The 24702-nt window shown below is 40.7% G+C and overlaps 1 protein-coding gene across 2 annotated transcripts in view; it reads left to right on the top strand.

The window, feature by feature from the left end:
• Positions 1 to 749: 749 nt before the first annotated feature.
• LOC111845325 (polypeptide N-acetylgalactosaminyltransferase-like 6) overlaps positions 750 to 24702 on the top strand; it is a 133056-nt gene continuing 109103 nt past the window's right edge. Inside the window, exons 1-2 of one of the 2 annotated variants that reach the window (XM_023814658.2) lie at positions 750 to 1012; positions 1332 to 1573. In XM_023814658.2, the coding sequence (XP_023670426.1) occupies positions 994 to 1012; positions 1332 to 1573 (261 nt within the window). In that variant the 5' untranslated portion in view covers positions 750 to 993. Of the gene's footprint in view, positions 1013 to 1309; positions 1574 to 24702 lie in introns of both variants that reach the window. The other variant, XM_023814659.2, reaches the window with a different exon arrangement.

The raw sequence follows: 24702 nt of genomic DNA, 5'->3' as shown, positions 1-24702 counted from the left end.
CATTCATAACATTAGTAATCAATATTAATTTCCTTGGTTGTAACAGGATTAGTAGTTATGTTTTCACTGTTTAGTGAAATTATTAAGCATAAACCTGATGTAAGTGTTATCTAATTTAAGTAGATGACACATAAATAACTTGCCTGGAACTATTGCGATATTGTGTGATATTTATTATTATTATTAATAATAATTTATATATTTAAAATAAATTAAATTGAGCACTGAATGGTTTGTCAGACACATGACATCCTTCACTCATGTATATTAATCATGTATATACATGATTAGACAGTTGTATCTTCAATATAAAATTATCAGGTCTGTGATTTTGTTGAAGCACGAAATATTTCTCATTATTCCTGTACTGCTTAAATAATATAACACAAACTCATACCTCTATTAGTCGGGGAGAAATACATGGTAATACATTGCTTCTTTGAAACGTAGTCGTAGCAAAAAGCAACATTCCCCATAACCCCCCTTGATTTTGGCCAGTCGGTTTTACAAAGAGCGTATTATTTTGACACTTGGTTATACCATATGCAAATCCCCAGAATACACTATACTGGGCGATCTCCATCCCTTCACATGTGAAGGTTGCGCTCTGCTGCCGTTGATGGCACAGAGCTCTTGAGCAGTCCCCCCCCCCCCACACACACACACACACCTCGACTTATCCGGGGGCATGTAGGCTTTTCAGTATGTTGTCATGATACACGTGGTCCACGGCAGCGATATAGCAGCGCTCGTCGTTTGCAGAGGGGGGGAGTAAAGCGAGTATGAAATCAAGCATGTTATCTTTGCTGCGAGAAATGCAGGTCAGGAAAGGCTGCCACGCTCCTCTTTTTCGGTATACACTGTTTCCCCGATGCGTGCATTGCTGAAAATAAAGGAATAGACAACTGAGCGTCTAATCTGAGCGACTGACATGCCGAAAGGGACTGGTGGGGAGAGACTGGCCATTTAAAAGACGTGAACTGGTATCCGAACATGCAAAGCCGGTTCAGTAGTAAGTGATTTTGATTGTTGCATTCTGGCTTTGTGGTCTGTAAAGCTGTGTTGTCTTTGACAATGTATTATTTTTATAGTCCCGTTATTACATTATTTTATACAATTTACTAAAATTGTTATTTAAGGTACATGTTCCGTCAGTATTCATTTATTGATTGTTTTTTTCCGTAATCGTTTTGCTCATCAGATATGAGTAGTGACTTTTACGTACAAATATGTTTTAATGAAGTCTTAACTATATGGCTTGTTCGGTTGTTTTTTTCTCAAATAAGTGAAAGTTAATAAATTATGTTAGGGTTTATTTTATGTGTCCTTAGGTGAAAGTTTCCTAACAGTTCGTGGGGACGCCGTCATGATGGCCGGTGTAAGAATCCAGAAGACGCACCGCTTACAAAGACCGAGCGCGCATCGCCGCGGCTTCACGCCGAAGATCCGGCAGAAGCGAATGCTGCAGATTATCTTCTTATCCACGGTAGCCTTGATTTTCTTGCCTAACGTCGGTCTCTGGTCATTATACAAAGAAAAACAGCAGTTGAAGTCGCCGGAGACAGTCGAGCAGGTAAGATGTTAACTTCGTATGAAGGTTGACAAAAGAGCTCGTTGAGTGTTTTTATCTTTTGCATTTTACTTGCGGATGTTTAGGCAATAGGCGCGCGTTCACGTCTCATAATGTTATAATGTTACCCATCAATTATCGTGCGAGTCCTCAGTCGTCCTATCTTACTGTACGTAGTTCCCTTGGACAGTTGTGTTTCGGAAGGAGAAAAAAAACTTTTTTGACTAGTTGCACTGATTGAGATTTATTGTTATTATTATAATTAATTATAAATATTGCGGGGAACCACTAATATCCACTGTAAGAACCACGTGTACCTCAAAGCGAGGTGGCGCGTGCTATGTTCTGCGCTAATAGTCGTACTTTTTTTTATCCTGCTTCTTAATACCAGGTAACAGTTATTTTGTGTGGGACTTAAAGTGAAACGTAATGGAAGTTAAGATGAAGTGGATTTTATTTATTTTTATCTGTAAAATGGAATACATTATTGATTGCAGGAAAACGACATGGATTCAGAATAAGGAATTAACGGTGCTTATTGTATTACGGTGTCAACCCTGAATGTTGGCAAAAACTGCTTTATTAACAGAAATGAGAAACAATTGCAAAATGCGGTTGTATTTTAGGGAATGCACTCACCCAGATTATATTCAAAGCAGTATATGACTTATAGCAGGTATATATTTGATGAATGTCTTCTGTTTCTAAGTTGTTTCTAATTTCTACTATCATTCACTTCTGCACTTAAGTGCGCATTGCATGCAGTACTGTGCAGAATTAAAGCAACATTTCATTTTGGGTGGTACTTATTGGTCGTAAATGACTGTAAAGGTAAGATCCTTGCCGGCAGCTAGTGTAAAAGCGAACAGTTTGAAATTTGAATCACATCCTGCACAGTTTCATGGATGAGTAGATGAAGCAGAGGGGTAGGCTGCTTTCTGACTCTGCGGACTGTGTTAAAAGCTTTGCAGCAACAGCATAGCCGCAAATCCAAAAACACGGACCACTGAGACTTAAATGCTTAGCGCGTGTCAAAACTGGGAGCTTCGGCACTTAATCTCTTAAAGCAAAATTTAAGGGATCATTGGACTAATTTAAAGAGATGTATGCTATCAACTTTTTATAAGAATAAAGCATTTATTATCTCATGGAGTGTCTAGTGATTTTGCTCACAAAAGCATGAAATCATTTGTAGGTGGTTCATCAATTTGTTTATATGCAGAAAAATATTCAATGGAAATTTAATAACTTAAAATTGAAGCTGCTCTGATGAGTGCTGTATGTACTTAATAGTACTCATTTTCAAGTTCTTATCTACTCAGGATCACAAGCTATTCACTCATACATAATAACTTAAAGTTTAGACCAGAGGTAGGCAGCCCTGACCCTGGAGTGCTGATATCCAGTAAGTGATCCATCCTGCCTGGTCTCTGATGAACCACATCTGATCTCAGATAGCTAGTAACTCACCTGTAATATAAAATACCTGCTGGATACCAGCACTCCAGGATCAGGGTTGCCTACCCCTGGATTAGACCTTGACCTCTACATACACACAGATTATGAAGAGAATGATACATCCAGAGGTGTATAACATGCATCCAGAGGTGTAGAACATGCATCCAGAGCTGTATAACATACGTCCAGAGGTGTAGAACATACATTCAGAGCTGTAGAACATACGTCCAGAGGTGTAGAACATACATCCCGAGGTGTAGAACATACATTCAGAGCTGTATAACATACATCCTGAGGTGTAGAACATACATTCAGAGCTGTATAACATATGTCCAGAGGTGTAGAACATACATTCAGAGGTGTAGAACATGCATCCAGAGGTGTAGAACATACATCCAGAGGTGTAGAACATACATTCAGAGCTGTAGAACATACATCCAGAGGTGTAGAACATACATTCAGAGCTGTATAACATACATCCTGAGGTGTAGAACATACATTCAGAGCTGTATAACATATGTCCAGAGGTGTAGAACATACATTCAGAGGTGTAGAACATGCATCCAGAGGTGTAGAACATACATCCAGAGGTGTAGAACATACATTCAGAGCTGTAGAACATACATCCAGAGGTGTAGAACATACATTCAGAGCTCTATAACAAACATCCAGAGCTGTAGAACATGCATTCAGAGCTGTAGAACATACATCCAGAGCTGTATAACACGCATCCAGAGGTGTAGAACATACATCCAGAGCTGTATGACATAACGTCCAGAGGTGTAGAACATACATTCAGAGCTGTATGACATAACGTCCAGAGGTGTAGAACATACATTCAGAGCTGTATGACATAACGTCCAGAGGTGTAGAACATACATTCAGAGCTGTTTAACATACATCCAGAGATGTAGAACATACGTCCAAAGGTGTAGAACATACATTCAGAGCTGTATAGCATACGTCCAGAGCTGGAACTGAACTCTATCCTGCCACCCTTCAGCCACCTTTCCGCTGAGTGTACCTACTTGCTCAACATAACATTTTACACCAGACAAGCAACAGAAGAAGTTTGCTCCACATTTGTGGAAAAGGAAAAAATATATATCCGCGCAGCCGATGACAAGCTGCCAGGCTGCAGACGAAAAGAACCTGAAAAGTACTTATTTAACACAGCTTGTCCTCCATAATGTTCAGCCTACCAAAGTCTTCCCATGTAGGACTGTCTTCCATGACTTTCACTTGGGTGACATTGGAGTATTTTTTCTGCAGTATAATTTAATTGCGTGCAGTTTTGGAATAAGTTCTAGAGGGAGGTTTTTGTGGGGGAGTTGTTCTCTGACTAATTAAAAAAACAATACAAGAAAAGATTATACTGCTCCCAAAATGAAGAACACTCTACAATTTAAGGTCTGCAGTTTTCTAATAATGGGGTCCTTACCATGAAATCTCTCTGTCAGACTGCAGGTGTAATCCTTACCCCACAAAGACGGATTGATCCATATTCAAATTAACTGATATCCAGGTGCAAGGAATACATTAGCATTATCAGGAAACTTCTGATTCTTCTGAATAATGACTCCATGAGCCAAAAGAAGTAATAGAAGAAAATCTTATTGCGTTATACTTGCCCATTTATTTAAATAGAGCCTGTAATATTTGGAATGATAGCTGTTCCCATAAAGGTCTTTTTGTCAATGGTATAAAAGTAGAAGGTAAATAAGTCTGTTGTTTATGAGTTAAATTAATCTGCTGTTGTTAGATTAATCTTAAATTGATTTAACGGCTTCCATTTCTTCAGGGATAAAATTATACGCTGACCTATTAAACAATGTGTTTGGTTTTGCTGTGTGGCTTACCTGTCTGATATAATCATCGTTCTTTCAAAAATGAAAGGAAATCTCAGTACCTAGTATTCAATCCATTAGCTACCAATCTGTATTTCTCCAATCGTGCAGACGGTACTTATCTTTAGGGATGTGCAATATTTTGTGAACCAAGTGATCATGCATAATAATCTTTGTTGTATATTTGCTAATTTTTGCAAGCTTGATTTTTTTTTGAGGACGACGCCATCTGTTTCCCCGAAGCAAATAGCTAGAAATCCAAATAACAAACTAGGTGGTCAGGTTCTGTAGTAGATACCAGCTAATAATGTCTGACAACTAACAGCCTGATGTTAAATTTAGCTTGCGTTCATTCCCTTGGCAACTGATGTATTGAGATATTATAATAAAATTCTACTTTATCTTGTGATATTCTGGTTTATAATCCTCAGTTTATCACAAATCCTTGTGGCTCAAAGAAAAGAGTTGAGTAGGAAATGACAAATTGCAGCTAAATGCCAAGTACTGGTCCTGATCCAGAAAGACGAAAAGCAAAAGCCTATGTTTATGGCTCATGAAAATGTACTCGAAAAATTTAAATAAATTTAAAAATGAACACACTTTAAGTTTGCAACCAGTGGAGCAGTATAGTTTACTTGTTGTGAAGTCTTTTTTTATTTAAAGGAACAATTACTACTCAAAATTTTATTTAAGGAAAAAATGGGAATTTATTAAAATGTACAAAAGGGAACATCATGGTTTATTATGCATTTCAATGTTGAAATAAAAAAAAGGTGTATAAATAACAAAGTTAACAATTAAAAGAGGAAATTGGGGTTTCTGTTATGCTAATGATTAGCAGTTAAAACATCAGTCCCCTGTGTATTAAAATTACGAAAATATAAGAGAACGGTCTGCCTCACTATATTTTAACATGCTTCAAAATGGTTCTAAAGAACAACAAGCTTAATCGTACCATACAAATCTGCAGGTCTCATTGAAGGCAATGTCCATCTTCACTCCTGCCTGATGTGTCATGCGTCATGCATTGACACACAGACCGTAAGGAATCCTTTGCTATTCCAAGTCCTTTTGGCAGTATGCCTTCTGGAATGATCATTTCCCCCTATACAAGCAGTCGCATTAAGAACATACGACTTACGGAAAACTTTTACTTAGGAGCAGATTATCATAAAGGAGAAGGCTGCCTTATTATAATATAAAATTCTGGTTAAATACAATGGTTCGTAATACTGAAAGCACACAGTACTTTGTGATGTTTAAGAAAACATTGCACAGCTTCAGCAGTTCGTCAGCTTGAAGTACAGTATAGTTTCCTATGTAGTTTTATTTTTTTATTGCATTATTATTATTATTATTATTATTATTATTATATATTGTAGTATTGTTTTTCCAGCTTATTTACAAATTTGACTTAAAGACGGACTCATGAAATGGATCTCCTTGGGTAACTGCCTGTATTGGCTGAATAGAGTGTCGGGATTTTGGGCCTGAACAGTTCACCACTATGAGAGAGATGTCATGGAGGAAAATGTCAGGCCCTCCCAGGGTGAGATGGAATGGTCCTGAAAGTACGTACTAATGGCCAGACAATGAGCCTCAGCATTCCTGCAAATCTAGCAAAGAATGAATTAAGAGGAGTAAATGTCATTTTCTGCAGTGGTTGAGTCTATGCCCAGACCTTGGAGGACCTAATAGAAATATTTCAGCCAGACAATTTATGCAGGCAGGAATAAGTAAAAAAAAAAAACCTCAAAGCAAATCTAAGATTCTAACTAGTAAGTACAGGAAATTACATAGTTTAAGGAATTATGGTTTTTCTCACAAAGATTTCTGAGGTGTTGCATAAGCCTGTTTTCCTCTCATCTTCAGACTGCTTTTCCTGTGAGGATCACAGAATGAACCTGTTTTTCCATCCATCCATCCTCTGCTTATCGTGGTCAGGGGCGTGCAGGGGGACCTGGAGTCCATCCCAGACAGCACAGGGCATAAGGCAGGGGCCCATCGGGGATGGGATGCCAGTCCACCAAGGCAGGGGCTCACCCGGGATGGGATGCCAGTCCACCACTGGGCACACGCACACTCATACACCGTGGGCACTTTTAGAGATGCCAATTAGCCTAACAGCATGTCTTTAGACTCTGGAAAAGAATCAGAGGACCTTGAGGGAACCAACGCAAGATGAGATGAACACGCAAACTCCAGGCTTGCAGAGAGGAGGTGACATTCAAACCCCCAACCTTGGAGATGGGAGGAAACAGTGTTACCCAACTATATATTTTGTTCAAGATATTGAAGTCTTTCTTATCAAAGCCTACAGTTGCAATACAGATTACTTTATTTATCTGAGACATAAGAAAGTCAAACGGCTTCAATACTTTGAAATAGTGCTGGATATGGATTTTTTTCCCCCCAAGGAATCCTTTTAATTTTGTGTCTCATTTTCTTATTTTTTCTTTTTTTTTTTTAATCTGAGCAACTCGCCATTTAAATGCTACACGTTTTTTGGATACATGTTTTTTATCCTTTTAATCCACTTCCACACTTCGGCTGCCAGATAGCGGTTAGAGAATAACAGGCATAAACATGTGATTGCAGTAGCAGATACTGCATGGATTCCTGTGGAGATCAGAGAAAAGTCCCTTTAAATGTTTACAATCTATTTGAATCTTGTTAAATCTGATCGCTTATGCTGGAAAAACAAATAGTAAAAATAATGACAAGAATAAAGAAATGTCTTAATCAATTCAGAAAGATACGATACTGTGTAAAAATCTTAGGCAGTCACTAGGAAATGCTTAAGGCCATCTATCTAGTTTGTAAGTGTAGTTTTGCTTGGGGGGGGAGGAGCTACAGTATTTAACATTAGAGCATATGCAAATGAGAAGTAAGAATAAAAATAAGCAAAATATTTTTTTCTGCTCTGCAAATGGCTACTGGTATCTAGTAGGATGGCTGTGAGAACACGGCTTTGGTTCCCAAACCTCTCCTCAGGGACACCTCAGCCATTCCATGTATTTGTTAAATTCCACGGCCAGCGCTGTTAATTAGTTAAATAACTCAATGAGGTATTGATTAGCTAAACAGCTAAAAGGTACTAGATTTTGTAATGTTGCAAATACTGGGGTGATTTTAGCAGAGGTTTTGAAATGGCTAAGCTGAGACACTTTGACGGGCATAATAGCACCAACATGAAGATCATTTAAACATCATTTTCTTTGACTGCCTAAGACTTTGGCACAGTCCTGCACATAAAGAGACGGCAGCCACTCTCTCCCACCCCACGCTGCTCTTTTGCTTGGAGGGGGCTGAGTAATACTCACGGATCCCGGGATTGAAAGAAGTGACCATGGCAAGCTAGTGAATCTGCTGAAGTGCATCCCAGCAGATGCAGCCTTCAGTGTTAAATCCCACAGATCCTGCTTGGCTGCCCATTACAGCAGCCGTCCTTCTCTTTCTTTTATTAATCTTTACATCATGGTGGATTGGAAAGAGGTGACTATGGACGTGTAGCAATCCGACACTGGAAGTGCCATTTGTGTTTCTCTTTCACTTGAGAAGATTAAAATATTTAGTCAATACTGAGTATTTATTGTATGTATGTTATTTACTGCCGTGATTCTTATCATTTTTGCTGCACGTTGTTCTCCACAGTACTTTAAGGCATCGTTTTCAAGGTTCATCTGCAGTATTCACATTTTTGTGAAGTTTGTTGGGATGTGTGTGTCAGTGTGTCAAATTCCGCATTGAAGCAGGACTGTATGGAATGGAATTATCAAGGGGGGGGGGGTCCTTTGAGATGGCTTAGGTTTTTTCACCAGACTAGACTGTCATGCTCTGTGGTGGTTTTGCCTTGAAGGGGGGGTATTACTCTGAAACCAAGAAATTGACAAAAAGGCTAGTTTCTTTGTGTGTTACAGTCTACAGTTAATATAACTGAAGTGAGGGTGAATCTGTCACCGGTTTAACAGATTCTGTACATGTTGGTCCTTTTAGCTCAGCAGAGCTCAGATCGACTACCTGCACGTTCAGTTACGGCATTACATTTGGTCGTTGCTGTTACAAAAAATGAAACTCAATTCATAGCAGGCCTTATATCCGCTAATGTTTCTTCCGGCTAATTTTACTGGCTTAACTGGTCAGATCAATCATTTTAATGTATATATTAATACAAATTGAAGCTTAGGGAGTAGTACTGCGTTCGAACACAGGATTAACCATTCTGGATTAACCAAAGCTTTTAATCAAAACAGCTTCCGCTGTTACAGATTTTCTGAACTCACTGTTTCGCTGGAGTAGTTCAGGTTAAATACTTAACAGACCCCTTTGAGCAGGAATCCATTTGGGACTTGAATGTGTAACCCCGAGGTTACAGGGCTGTGACCTTAACTGTGGTGCCATCTGGTGCCCACAAAATTATTAACTACCATAATTATTTATAATGACATGTTTACTGTAGACTGCATACAATATATCAGCATTGAATAGCCTGCAATATAGCAACAGCCATTGAATGGGCTTTATAATGGGATGGTGGGCTTTTAAAGTAGTAAGCTAAAGATGCTAAAGATGCTAAAGATGAGACCTGTGTAAACAAAAGTCCTGTCAATGACTGAGCTCGACAGAACCCAGCAGCACATGACAAAAGCAGAAAAAAGTTTCTACTGAACCATTTGTTCACATAATCGCTATATTCTCCATAGGGGTTTACGCCCTGTTCCAAATAATGCACCAAGGTCAAAAAACTTCAGAAATATGCGCTTTCCTAATGCAGTTCAGAGTGTGGAGCCAAGTCTGAAAATGCCTGGCGCTGCGTGGCTGCAAAACGGGAATAAACATAACAAATGGGTCACGGTTCTGTGCCACCAGTGTTACTGTGCTACGGCTCGAAAATCCATCTTCCTGCCACTGTACCCAACAAAGCAAAGACATAACACACTGGAATTCCGATGTCGTGAAAAACGTCCCAAACACTTTTGTTTGACCCTTTCTCCAATATATTATTAGTCACCGCACTGGCAGATCGGAATAACAATGAGATTTTATTCCGAAAAAGAGTTCCACAAGCTTCGCTTCTGCGTTTGTGAACTCAGTATTGTTTTCTCTCTGTGATGTGCACATATTTGCAATATGAAATGCCTCCTTCTGCACTTGTCAAATACTGCTGACTGCCATGTATATTTCTAACATTAATTGGTAGACGTTCTGAAGTCTGTGCTCATTTCTCCACAACAGATAAATGAAACAATAGACTAATGAACCTTCTAGGCAGCCTGAAGGATATGTTTGCTATCTCCTGAGTATAGCTACCCATCAGTCTTTAAGAAGTAGGGATGATCTGGACCCTAACCTGGGAAACGTTGGTCATAAGACAGAATGCACCCTGGATAGGGGACCAATTCACCAACAGCTACAAATGGCATTTTATTTATTCCAATACACGAGTGTGTCTTTGGAATATAGTTCCCTGATGAAACCCACACTAACAAGAGGAGAACATGCACATTCTGCAGATGCAGAGGCTGGGCCAGATCAAACTCGCCTCTCTAGCTCAACATTAACACTATTCATAGAGCCACTTCTTTGTTTAGTGTTTTCTCCAGAAAATTATGTAACCATTAGGTATTTATGTTATCTCTCTAATTAACTTGGCAATCTAAGAACATAATATTATGTATAATAGTTTTGTAGGCATCGATAACTCCATCCATCCATCCATCAATCTATTTTCTCTAACCACCTGTCGTATTCAGGGTCGCAGGAGCCTATCTGACCTGTATAACTGTCTTGCAAATTCTATCTGGAAAAAATAAATCAGACAAAAAAACTTGATTTTATTGTCTTCCAGCACATTGAGCACATTGCTATGCATTCCATCAACTAAAATGTAACTATTTGGATATTGCATTACATCACTTTTTAAACTGAATAGTCGATCTAGACCTATTTTCACTTGTCCTTTCAGGATTATTATAAAATATAAATAAATTGCATGCATGTAATAGCATGACATGATGATTATAATACCATGAAATATAATGCAATATAATAACTATATTACCTATATAACAAGTTATTTCTTATCACAAGCCTTTAGCCTTTTTTGTCAATGCCGATTACTCCCTGTCCTTTCCCTTATACTATTTTTATTAATTATTTTATGAAAGAATGTGGCATTTCATGGAGAGTATGGTACGAGTACAGGACTGGCTTCCTGAACTTAAATGGACAACATCTCAAGAAATAGAAAAGTAACAGGTGTCTGTCCCCTTTGTAGGGCGTGTGGGAATAAGGCGGCAAGAATCACATCTGAGGCTTGAATCCAGAGTCGAGCCTGAATATGTCTTAGGATCTCAGCTTTGAAACAGTCAAATTTCAGATTTGCAGTTTTGCATAATCCAGCCTTCTCAATTTTCTGCAATAAAATGCTTGTGAAACGGCCGTTATTACACCAGGTATAATAATGCATACACCAGGTATTATTTATAGCAGGCTTTTTTGAAAATTTTCTATTGGGGGGTGGGGATAATGCAAATCAGCTTCAAGCGCAAGTCATTTATCCTGTGTATAAGGTATGTTTGGATCACATGCGAATGAAATGTAGAACAGTGGGATGGATATCAGTGAGTTTGTCAGCTTCAGGGAATGATTCAGAGCTACTGCTATAGACTAACCTTTGACTGTGTATAACTCTTGACTAAGCACCTCCTACGGATGTGGCAGACTCCTGCAAGGTGCTAGTAGTACAAGTTTAGTGCAAAATGATGGTATAAGACACCCTAACTTTAATGCAGCTTTGTCTGGAGAGATGTACAGCGTTAAGGTGACCAGATAATCCATGTCAATGAGGACACTACAGGGTTTGCAAACTACTTTAAAACTGAAAGGCTCCTGTGTTTGGCTAAAGAGTTCAGCTCTTCTTGTGCTTCGACTGGTTTGTTTTCTTGATTGAAAGACTCGTCCAGCTGTTTCACATTAACATTAGTGACGCATGCTTATAGGAGACTGACCAATCAGCACACAGCAAGAACTCGGTGTTTAAGTGAAATCCAGGCCCTTTTAATCGAAAAGGTAGTTTAAAAATCTCGTCCTAGCTCAGTGTCCCTCCCTGACATGGATCATCTGGCCAACCTATATAGAGTTGAGAGAGCTGTTTTTTTATTCAAGATATGATGTTATTATGGTGTAATTAAACCAATAAAATGAACATTACTCCTAATAATACACTACGACATTATATATTCATTGTACCCATGCGGGTGTGTGAACTGGTTTCTGTACCAGTTTGGGTTAATTTCTTTATTTTTAATAAAAAAAAAGCATATCACACTCTCTGAATCCTCAAACCTCACTGTAGCACGACTCAGTGACTTCTTCTACTATAACATTACTACCAAACTTAGTTAACTTACTTGGGTAGTATGTAGCTTGTTTAATTCAGTATTTTCTCAGGGTAATAACATTACATATACTTCTTTTAACTAGCTGGCCATAAAACTTTGGTTTCAGTTTTTTTTTTATAGCTAGCCAAGCTGGATTTTTTAGAAATTCTTCATACAGTAGCGGCTGCCTTAATTGACAGGTTTAAATAATATTAGACAAACTTGTGTACACAGCGAGAGAGAGGGCTGGCAAGTGCTACCAGATGACAAGAAAAATAAATATGACAAAGCGAGAAGCATTTTATGTGCAAACATAATGTCACCTGTGAGCAAGCTCAATTTAACAAATGGTGTCACGAACAAGGAGAGACAAGTGAAGCTTTCATTACCGCAGTTCATAAACGAGCAGAGCGCCACACACACGCAGTACTCCAGGAGAAGATGATTATAGGCTGACGGGTAGGTAGTCATAAGGGATCATGAACTAACTCTCAACAAAAGCCATTACTACGCTAGGACAACAGGAGGAAATCAGAAAGCAACTGCTATGTTATAACGAGCCGGCTCAGACTTTAACGAGGCAATTATGGACTCAATAAGGTTTGAGAACAAAGGAAAGGAAGCAGGAATTAAATGTGTCACAGACTGCACTGTGGGAAAAAATAATGTGGATGGTGTGAAAAGCCACAAGCACATTCAGTGAAAAGTTGCCCAGTGTGTGATACAGATTGTAGGAAATACTGAACGAGAGGCTGTTTCACAGTAATTTCGATGAAATATAGCAACACGAGTGCGCTGAAACTTTCCAGGAGTAGTGAACAATGTTAATTTAACTATGTTTTTTTTGGAAGGTAATATCAGTACATGATTAACCAATCATATTCAGGATTCATCCTGGAACACCTATCCCAAGCACTGCTTACTTGATGCAGAGACATGGAGTAGTGATATGGAAATGTCCAGACGGCAAAACTCCAGACCAAGATTTTGTTTCAGAAAACCAGTTTAGCATAAACAATCACAGTCACCAAGTACTGAATTTGGTTAGTTGAAATAAAATCTTGGTCTGGATTTTTAGTTTCTGGACCTGAATTGTCCACTTCCTGGAAAACACCATATCGATGAATGAGAGACAACAGTGAACAGATCCACCTTGATATTCTTATTTATTTGCCCAACACTTTTATCCATTTTTTTGATGGTCAGACAACTGGCAACTGGGGCTTTAGGGCCTCGCTCAGAACACCCAACAGTGAAATCACTTTGCTGAGCCAGGGATTTGAACCAGCAACCTTCTGATGACAGCCTCATAATCTGCTGAGCCACACACTGCCTTGAGTCGTAACATATAAATATTATTGTAGAAATCATTACTGGACTGACTGGACCAATCAGATACCCCCTGAACATTTGCAAAGAAGGACAAGGGGCAATATCCTTGAGAAACTGATTTATCTTCTTATGGACTTGATGGAAACCAATGTGAACTCCAAACCCCCGGTAAGTGGAAGTTCATTGCTTTCATATCACACATGTCTTGTACAGAATGTTGATATGCTCACATTGCAATGGAGGCTCTTACGTTTACCCATGGCAGTAAATCTGCTAGGACTGGACTGATCAGAGCAGATCAGAAGCTCATTGTCAGACTTTTGGCGGTGACACCGCTCGATGACCATCTTGATTTCTTCACCTATTAATATTCCGTCTCCTCTGCATCTTCTGCTAGACTGTGCATGTAGATTGTATAAAAAGAGGTGACTGTTGAGGCTTTCTGAAGATCTTCTGAGCTACACAGCTAGAGGAGAAGCTGGAGAATGATGTCACAGTTCATATGCTCAAGAAGTCAATACCGGATATTGAAGATACAGAGGAAGATGGGGACAATAAAAACCACGATACCACACATCCATCGGTGCTGGCAGCATGAATAGGAAGGTAGATGAACTCCTGAAAGATTCAAATCGGAAATACAGCTAAGTGCTGGATTATAGAAATTCACCAGTTTTGTTCAAAGAGATCAGTTACATGGCGCATCCTTGTCATGACTGTGTGAAGACATCTCAGCTTCTAACACGGAATAATCTCAGAGAAGTCCCTTACTTCTGAGCCTGACCAGTGTGAATTCTAATTAGCTAGGCCTGGAGGCCTTTGTGAAGAAGAAGAATGAGCAACTGTTAGACAAACATGCGGATTGGTATAACTGACAACATACTGTAGGGGAGGGACTTAGCCTGATACCTGGACAGAGATTTTGCAGTTGAAAGTCCTCCTGACAGGGGATTCCGCCAGACGTTCCCAGCAGACCCTCATTATACGCTTGGGTCTGCCAGGTCTGACCGGTTTCCTCCCCCACCAGCGGAGCCAACCCACCACCAGGTAGTGATCAGTTGACAGCTCTGCCCCTCTCTTCACCCGAGTGTCCAAGACATGCGGCCACAAGTCCGACGACACAACTACAAAGTCGATCATCGAACTGCGGCCTAGGGTGTCCTGGTGCCAAGTGCACATATGGACACCCTTATGCCTGAACGTGGTGTTCATTATGGACAATCCGTGACGAGCACAGAAATCCAACAACAAAACACCACTCGGGTTCAGATCGGGGGGGCCTTCCTCCCAATCACGCCCCTCCAGGTTTCACTGGCATTGCCCACGTGAGCATTGAAGTCCCCCAGCAGAACAAGAGAGTCCCCAGGAGGAGTGCTCTCCAACACCCCTTCCAGAGACTCTAAAAAGGGTGGGTATTCTGAACTGCCATTTGGTGCATAAGCGCAAACAACAGTCAGGACCCGTCCCCCTATCCGAAGGCGAAGGGAGGCTACCCTCTCGTCCACTGCAGTAAACCGCAATGTACAGGCGCCCAGCCAGGGGGCAATAAGTATGCCCACACCCGCTCTGCGCCTCTCCCCGCAGGCAACTCCAGAGTGGAAGAGGGTCAAACCCCCTTTGAGGAGACTGGTTCCAGAGCCCAGGCTATGCGTCGAGGTGAGCCCGACTCTGTCTAGCCAGAACTTCACAACCTCGCGCACCAGCTCAGGCTCCTTCCCCATCAGAGAAGTGACATTCCATGTCCCGAGAGCTAGCTTTTGCAGCTGAGGATCGGACCACTAAGATCCCCGCCTTTGGCCACTGCCCAGCTCACAATGCACCCGACCCCTATGGCCCCTCCTATAGGTGGTGAGCCCATTGGAGGGGGGACCCATGTGCCTTGTTCGGGCTGTGCCCGACCAGGCCCCATGAGTATAGGCCTGGTCACCAGGCGCTCGCCATCGAGCCCCACCCCCAGGCCTGGCTCCAGGGGGGGGTCCCCGGTGACCCGCGTCCGGGCAAGGGAAACCGTGGCTCCACTATTTTATGCATCATTAGGGGTCTTATGAGCCGCATTTCGTCTGGTTCCTCACCCCGGACCTGTTTGCCTTGGGTGACCCTACCAGGGGCATAAAGCCCCGGGCAACTTAGCTTCTAGGATCATTGGAACACGCAAACCCCTCCACCATGATAAAGTGTTGGCTCCAGGAGAGGCAGATTTATTACTGTCATGAGAAATTTTACTAGAAATATCTTCCTTTTAACTAATGTGTTATTGGTCACAATAGAAGCAGTTTTTTTTCCCAACAGTTATTCTAACTTTAAAAATATCTTTATATTCCTTAATTCCCCATGTTTGTTCCTAGTATTTACAATCTAATTGGAAAAGTATCTGAAATAGTATTATTTCGGTAATTACTATAAACAGGCACAAAAGAAAAATGACTTTTATCTCTAGATAAATGAAAGCCTAGCCATTGATAAATGGAACATATTATCTGAGCAAAAATTGCAGTCTAAGAATAAAATAGAATTACCTTCACAGAGAAATTGCAAGATACTTACTTAGAGTCAGATGACAAACAAAAGTGAAACGTTTACATGTTTACAATTCATACTGTGGTTCTTTTGATAAGAAATAAAGGGTCACGTTCCATGACACTATCAGCTGTGTGTTCCGTGTCGGCATCACTTTCAATAGTAACAGCTTGTATATGTCTATCAGCTGCTTTCACTATATTTAATCTGCTAAAAGAGAGTTTTTCATATATATAAAAAATCATTTTGATCTACATCATCTTCTTTCATGTGCAGAAAGGGCTTGTTTATTTTTCATTTTGCTTGGGCAAATTTTATTGGCAAACATGGAAAATTTTATTAGTTGGAACACTTATTTATTTGCTGTTTAGAAGAAAGAGGGACTGAGTGAATCTTAATGAATGAATTTAATCTGCCTAACCTAGATTACCTTTGATGTGTTATCATAATATTATGGATGCTAAGTGCTGGCAAAGGAAAATTAAAGTTAATTTCAGAACTCATATATTACTACCAGTAAAAGATAATCATATTGCCCCATTTGCTGTGAATAAAGAGAGTCGATGCAGTGTTTGCTACACAGAATTTTGCGGTATAATATTCTCACTGTCTCCCTGAAACACACTGCACTGATTTTTCTTACACTCTGAAATACCTTTTTTTCTTAAATACTTTTGTTTTTTTTAATAGCAGCTAAATGTCATGTACACTATTTACAATTAATGCATTTTGGATGGGTTCTATCTGTACAGAAATACTGAAACGAAATGAATTCTAGCCACAAGTACTGTCCTTGTATTTTTAAAACGGGCGACAACAATTTTGGTTCTGCACAATGTGTCTGTGTCTGCTCCACTCAGCATTTAAATAAAAGTGACAATTTTGCACAGTCATCTCATTTGGAATTTCAGGTAAGAATTGGGTTCTAATTAGAATGTTCTTGAACTTGAAGGACTCTGCTGGTCCTCAGGTTCATCTTCACTAGACCTGCAAGGCCTTGAAAAGTGCTTTTGTGTCCTAGTTTCATCGAGCAATAATAAATCATAGCTGGTGTCTAAATTCACACATTTTCTCTAATCTAAAATGTGTTTTTAGCGGCCAGCATCCCTTAAGTATTTAAGGGTACAATCATTTTTTTTAAATCTTAGGACAGTTCACAGGATTGCTATCTGCTCTGTCAGACTTTATTCCAAAAATCTTATTTGCTATGCCATAGAAGAAAAATGTTACTAATGAAGATATCACGCAATATTGCAATTACAAAATAAATGTTTCTCCTTTTTCGATTGAAGCTGAAGTTTGTAATCACTGCAGCAATAAGCTTCAGAATTCATTTGTGTTAATTATGGAATTGCAATGAGGACATAGTATGGTGATATTATGCTGTGCAGTGTATCTTTCTGTGTGATTAATTTTAAGCATGTCGTACAGTACATATGAGGGTTTCTGCAGTCCCCCAGGAATACCAATGTCTGCTTTCGGCATTATTCTGTGCTTGCTTTGCCCCTCTGTGCAAAAAGAAAAGATTAAAATGTCTCAGCACTTAACTCAGAGCACTGTCTCCTCACATGGCTAAATCTTAAGATGCCACTAACTGACTGTAGAATCTCTGAGACTAACATTTTATTGCATTTTTATGGGGTACCAAGTGTACTAAGGTTTGATTGTACAACTTCTATGAAGGATGCTACAGTATAAGGCCTTTATATCACATTTATAAACTATTCAGCCTTCAAATATGGTATCTACTCAGAACTTGATTTATATGTTACCTGAATAGGAAAAATGCATATAACATATATTGTTGTTTTTTTTTCCAATCAAAAACAAATGATACACAATGAGTGAGCTTTGCAGGAGGGAATTCTGGGCACTGCATACCGTTAATACACATACATGGATAATCTTAGTCACAGAAGGGTGACAGCTGATGATGCCCCGGAGATAATGAAGCCTGGAACCTAGCATGTTTTTAAAGAACCCATTAGTATGTAATTCTTTGAAAATGTTTAATGTGTTCAGATTTTATTATTTTATTTAGCATATAACAGCATAAACCATAAAACTCCTTTTCATGAGACTTGTGAAATAAATTCAGGTTATGACTCTTTTTTGGATTCATCTATAACCATATCGGCACTGAGTGATTTTTATGTTTACATATGCTGGTTTATTTTAGTCATTCAATTAAGCGTTTAATCAGAATTCTGGCACTTATTAAGAAGCAGTAAGACTGTAGCTGAGGTGTGTTTACAGAGTTTTTAGTGAATTTACTAACAGGATTTTGGCAGCAGGATAGTGTGGTGTTCAGCATTGCTGCATCACACCTCCAGGGTTGGGGGTTTGTGTGTGTGTGTATGTGTGTGTGCGAGCGGGTTTACCTATCGGGTTTACATAATGTCCCCATAACGTGATAAATATCCATTTTTTTCCCTTATGGGGACGGGTTTCCTGGTCCCCATAAGGGAAAACTCTATTTTATAAAAAATCGGTGACTACTATGAAAAAACTAAAAATGCAAAAACTCTTGTATTTTGTTAGGTTAATTATGGTTATGGTTAGGGCAGGGTAGGGGTTAAGGTTGTCATAGTTAGCATTAGCATTTTTCCCATTGAAATGAATGAGCGGTCCCCATAAGAATATGTATACCCTACATGTGCGTGTGCGTGTGTGTGTGTGTGGAGTTTGCATGTTCTTCCCATGTTGTGCGGGATTTCCCTTCATGCTGTTATTCTCCCATAGTCCAAAGACACACAATTACATGAGTTTTTGTTTAGTGTACCCATCTTGGGTACATTTCTGTCCTCGGATTGGTTCCAGGTTCCATGATCCTTTACTAGATAACCAGTTGGTGACAGATACTATACAATGGATGGATGGATTTGTATCCTATATATGTTACTTTCATATTGAGGAAATGCATTGAAAAAAATGGACCAGCATTCTTTTCAAGGTATAAATGTAATATTTTTAAAAAGGAAATTTTATTCACAACTAAATTCACTTGTCAATGTCAATTCCCACATGAGTCTTTCCTTCTGGCTCCTTGTAACTTTGCACCAAAAATGATCATGATTGAAAGGCTTTAATTGCTTATTATACAGATTATTCCCCTGCTTCATGTATAATAAATTGACAAGCAGAGTTACTTAAGCAGTTTAATTAAATGTAAAACAAACAAACCAGCAAAATTAGGAAAGTCCCTGAAAGGGTGAATATGGTACCAGTACAGAAACCAATAAAGCAAAACCAGAACAGAGAACTAGCAATCTACACAAAGCCAATCATTTTATAAAACAAATGAGAAGCATCTTACAGTAGGTTCACCTCTTTACTGCTAAATACCATGAGCTTTGTGTATGCCTGCACTCTTCCCAAGGCGATATTGTATTCAGTGCTCAGACAAATAGCAAAACTGCGCACAGTTGTAATACAAGGTATCAAGGACAGAGAGTGGAGACAGGATGACAATGGCATCTGTCATAGTGCTTACATTTATGAGAAGCGCCAATCAATTCAAATGAAATTTGTTGGATACACTTGAGAGCTCTTCAGCAGGTACTCCGCTTGTCTTGCCAGGGGGTTGTAACTGTTTATTTCACTCAGCTCTTATGCATTTGACTGTATCTTGGGATTTCACGTTTACATTTACGAAATTGGAAAACAGGTAATATTTATATAGTTAGTAGTAAATAGTAGTTGGTAGTTATTTATTTAGGATCATTATGGATAAATATCAAACTGGCCTAAACAGAGAGGTGTTTAAGAAACTGCGCAAACCCTGTACATTTTACTAATATCGTGGAAGAGGGCATATCCAATTGATGAGTATTTACTGTTAGCTAGTTATTGTAGGTAGCACGCTGGTTAGAACCTTAGCTGCACAGCTTCTGGATTTGTGTGTGGAATTTGCATCTTCTCCCTGTGCTTGAGTGAGTTTCTTCTCACATTCCAAAAACACAGTTGAAAAAAAGTACCCATGATGCAATGTGTACTCTGCGATGGACTGGAATCCCATTTTGGGTGCCCCCTGTCTTGTGTGCCCTGATACCTGTGATAAGCTCCAGGCTTATTGCAATGCTGAACTGCATAGACAGTTATGAAAATGCATGGATGGTTCAAATAACAAGAACTATATCACAAACTAAAAATAACCTAATACCTCTAATATGCAGCATGCTGCGGTGGTATATAAATAATCAAAAGCCCATTATTTATGCACAATCTTAAATTGTAACCTTACTGCTCTGCAGTGTGAAGATAATTTGTGATTTCTGTTTGCAGTCATTCCTTGTTCCAAATGACTACTGGCTATTAAGATGAATTGTGGGCTTTGGCTCTGCTGTGTCTGCGGGGTTTGCTTTTGTTTGGCATGTCTGAAGGATGAACCCTGTTGGGGGACAGGGCTTCTGGGACTTCCCTCGGAAAAAAGATTGATCAGCTCAAGGACTGGGAACACCAGGTTCGCTTAAATTTACCAGAGGGCTTTGTCACGTCAAAGTGATGCAGAACGGGAGCATACAAAATCTATTATTTACTCAGCTTTTGCACACTTTTCACAAGTGTTGTCTGCCCTCAAGCTGTATCTGAGAGTCAACCCCCTGCCCTATCGCTCTCTGATTGTACGTTTTCACTGATACACTATTACGTCCTGCCCACCTGATCCTCCTGTCTCCTCCTCCACACCTGTTGCTTGTTACTCCTCGTTAGTCTTTGTATTTAAGTACCTGTTTGGCTTGTCAGCCCCGGTCTGGTCATTGATGTTGCTCCTCCTGTATGCCCATGTCCTTCCTCCTATCCGCCTTCTTATTTTGATCCCTCGCTATCTTGTTGGCTTCCCTGCTCCTCTTCAGTATAATAAACCCCTTTTACACTTGCCAAATGCCTGCCTTTGGATCCTTCGTCTTATGACTCATGACATAATGACCACACTCCAAAACAACTCCAGCAGTCTTCCCCACTACTCTGGCTTCTATGCCTGCTTCCGGCAGACCGGATACCCCAAGTGCCTTGGATCCGAGGAGCAAAAGGATTACCAACGCCGTTGGAGCCTTCAAGCGGAGGATGTCTTCTCCCTCCTGGATGCTCATCTGGAGTGGAGGAGTAATCCTGTGGCCTTCAGGATCCCTGAGGCTGAAGTTATCTTCCAGAAACTGGGAAAGGTGCTAGCGAGACTCACCCTAGGTGTCCTAGCGGTGTCTGCCCTGCTCGCCTTCAGGTCCCCTCGTCCTCTGCAGGTCTCTGACAGACCAACGTCTGACTCCCCGGTAGACACCAGGCCAGCATGGGTTGACCTGGAAGATGCTCCTTAGGAAGCTTTAGAATGGGGCCTTCTGGGCCTTCCCCTAAGTCCTGCTCTGTGGGTCCCCGCCTCAGCTTGAAGTCAGCACTAGACCAGTCCTAAGTCCTGGTGCGGCAAGCGGTGTTGGCTGGGGCCCCGAAGAGGAGTTGGCCGAGTCTCCGTCTCTTGGATGGGGAGATGGGGGCACACTGTCCGTGCCTCCTGCTCCTGTCCTACAGTTCCTGGAGGGACTGTCCTATGGTCACCGCCCAGTTTCCCTGGGTCTGAGAGACTTCCCAGACATTTCCTGTTCCCTTCGGTCATGCCTTGGTCCCTGTCCCGGTTCCCTCTCCTGCCTTTGTTTTGTCTTAGCCTGTGTCCCCTGTGGGCCCCTCCTGTGCTTCCGTGCCTGTCACTGTGGTTCCTCCACCCTGTCCTGGTGTATGTCTTGTTGGGTGTCCTCTCTGCTGTTCTTAGTTTTGTCTTGGTCTGTTCCGTGCCCATAGTCTTGTCATATGTATTGTCCCAGGTGTGGTATGTTAAGTCAGTCTCTGTCTGTTTCGCCTGCTCCCTGGTCCCCACTGACATCTCTGGTTCCTGGTCCGGCCCCTGCCAGTTGCATGCCTATTTCTGTGTCGAGTGTCCTGTGTTGTTTTGTCCGGTCATATGTCTTGTCCCAGGTGTGGTATGTTAAGTCAGTCTCTGTCTGTTTCACCTGCTCCCTGGTCCCCACTGACATCTCTGGTCCCTGGTCCGGCCCCTGCCAGTTGCATGCCTATTACTGTGTCGAGTGTCCTGTGTTGTTTTGTCCGGTCATATGTCTTGTCCCAGGTGTGGTATGTTAAGACAGTCTTGGTCTCTGTCTTTCGCCTGCTCCCTGGTCTCCACTGACTTCTGGCATTTGTCTCTCTGGTCCCTGGTCCGGCCCCTGCCAGTTACATGCCTATTGCTGTGTCGTGTGTCCTGTCTTGTCCTGTTCGGTGCCTGTTCCCCTGTGGTTTTGTGTGGTGTCTGCTCTGTGTACCCAGTTGGTCCTGCCATGCCCTGTCCCCTCCTGTGTCCCGTCTGTCCCTGGCCCTTTGTGTTTGCCCTTGTGTTCTGTCCCCTTAGTCTCCTCCCCTGTTTGTTTGCTTTAGGAGGCGGTTCTGATACTCCTCATGTCCACCTGACTCTCCTGTTTCCTCCCTAACGTGGCCCTGATGAGCCGCTCCTGTTGCTTATACCCCTCGTTAGTCTTTGTATTTAAGTGCCTGTTTGTATCATCACCCCAGTCCGGTCGCTCCTCCTGTCTGCCCGTGTCCTTCCCTGTATTCACCTTCTTGTTTTGATCCCTCACGGTCTCATTCATTTCCCTGCTCCTGTTCAGTTCAGTAAACTCCTTCTATACTTACCAAACAGCTGCCTTCGGGTCCTCCATCTCGCAACTTGACACACACACACACACACACACACACACCTTATAGGATGCTCCTGCTCACTGCATGCTGGTATTAAATATGATGTTGACAGAATGTCAAGATGATGCTGAAGATGGAAGGATGTAAATGATGTTAAATTGATACAGTAAGCGATGGCGAATTCTTGCGGCTTGAATACAAAAAATATTTTGTACTGAAATAAGCAAATTCTCGTAATGGAATTAATTGCATGCTGTTTTAAAAGGAAGACATCATGATCATTCCTAAAATGGGCAATTTGTGAAACTGAAACAGTATATGTACATTTAAAGAAAAAAATCCATTTTGTTCAAAATCCATAAAATGCCCCATAATGGTAAGACTAGTAAACAAAATTCAGCTCAATCTAACCACAAAGTTGATATTCTGTCAAGGTACCTTTAGCAGCAATTACAGCTATGAGTTATTTTTGTGTCGGCCTCAGGATGAGAGAACATCAGCTTTGTTTACTGGCTTGGTGCAATTTTCGTTCATTTCACCTGTCAAACTTGCTCATGCTTTGCAAGGTTTTTTAGGGGCATAAGTCATCCCAAAGGTTCTAAAAATCATGTGTTTTGGAACAGGATTTTGACTGTGCCATCTAAAAACATCCCCTCTCATACACTTACGTTACAGCTTTGAGGTTTGGCTCCGTGCTATAGGTTGTTTACTTGCTTTGCTCAAAGAAAATGTTTCCCTGTAAACATGACTAGTGGGTATTTCCACTTCAAAGCATGGTAAGACATGGTAAAACATTCAAGGTGCAGTATAACCGTGCATTTCTCAGAGACACACCTGCACCTTGCCTAGCTAGGAGTGCCGGAGAATAGTAAGTAGTGAATGATATCGAAAAAAGCAGTCTCTCTTCACAGATAATGAAAGTACAGGAACCAAAACATTGCATTGTTCAGGACCCAGGTATAGTATTCAGTGTGAATAGAAATGTTGCAGAAAGTTCCTTTAAAGGCTTTGAGAGGTTGCTTTCTCATAAGATAGGGATTTTTATAAGACATATCTTTTATCAAGCTTACTGGTGGCAGTGTAAACATTGCATATAAACACAGTGACCACCAAATTAGTGTTCCTGCAAGCGTACAGGGACCAGAAAATTAGAGGTACAAAAATGTAGAGGCACGGAAAAATAAATCTCTAAGACATTGGTGCATGTGATACTAAGCACCTTCCACTGGAAGTGTACCTCATATTCTCACTGTCCTTGTTGAATCCAGGATTTAGCCATACTGAAGAAAGCAGCCCTTTCATTGTCTGCTGGGTTTCATTACCTTGGGGCATCTGAGTGCACAGAGGCTGGTTATTGTTCTCCAATGTAATACAAGTTCAGCTGAGCCCAGGCCTGTGCCTTGTCTGTAACTCCTCCAGCTCACGCTAGTCAATTTTGGTTATGACAGGTGCATTAAGAGCCAACGTGTTGCTGATATGCATCAGCTCTAGTGCCCAGCACTCAACAACAGTGTACATTCAGGTAGCTAAGAAGGGCATTTTCCTACCGGCTATGTGATGGCTGATTTAACTTTAAGATAACAATCATCTGCATATAATATACATGGTAATTTCTCCAAATTCCTCCAATTTGCTCGGTTTCCATGGAATCTGATAGTGGTCACAAAATATGTTAATTTCCAGCTGTGATTGTTTGAGTGTTTAAGATAAAGGACCTATTATTTGCCAGAACATAAGCTAGATAAGAGAAAAGTGTAACCCCTACTAATATTATATTGACAGAATTATGCAATCCTATAACAAGCAAGCAATCTTATGCCGCGCTGCCATTTCTAATCAACTCTGACCGTCTGGCAGAGATAAATATGCGATTGTTTCATGCTGATGCTACAGTGTGAAAATTTGCATTGCTCTCTCT

Source organism: Paramormyrops kingsleyae, chromosome 12 (assembly GCF_048594095.1).
Source record: "Paramormyrops kingsleyae isolate MSU_618 chromosome 12, PKINGS_0.4, whole genome shotgun sequence".
NCBI lineage: Eukaryota > Metazoa > Chordata > Actinopteri > Osteoglossiformes > Mormyridae > Paramormyrops > Paramormyrops kingsleyae.
This window is presented reverse-complemented; position numbering and strand designations above follow the sequence as displayed.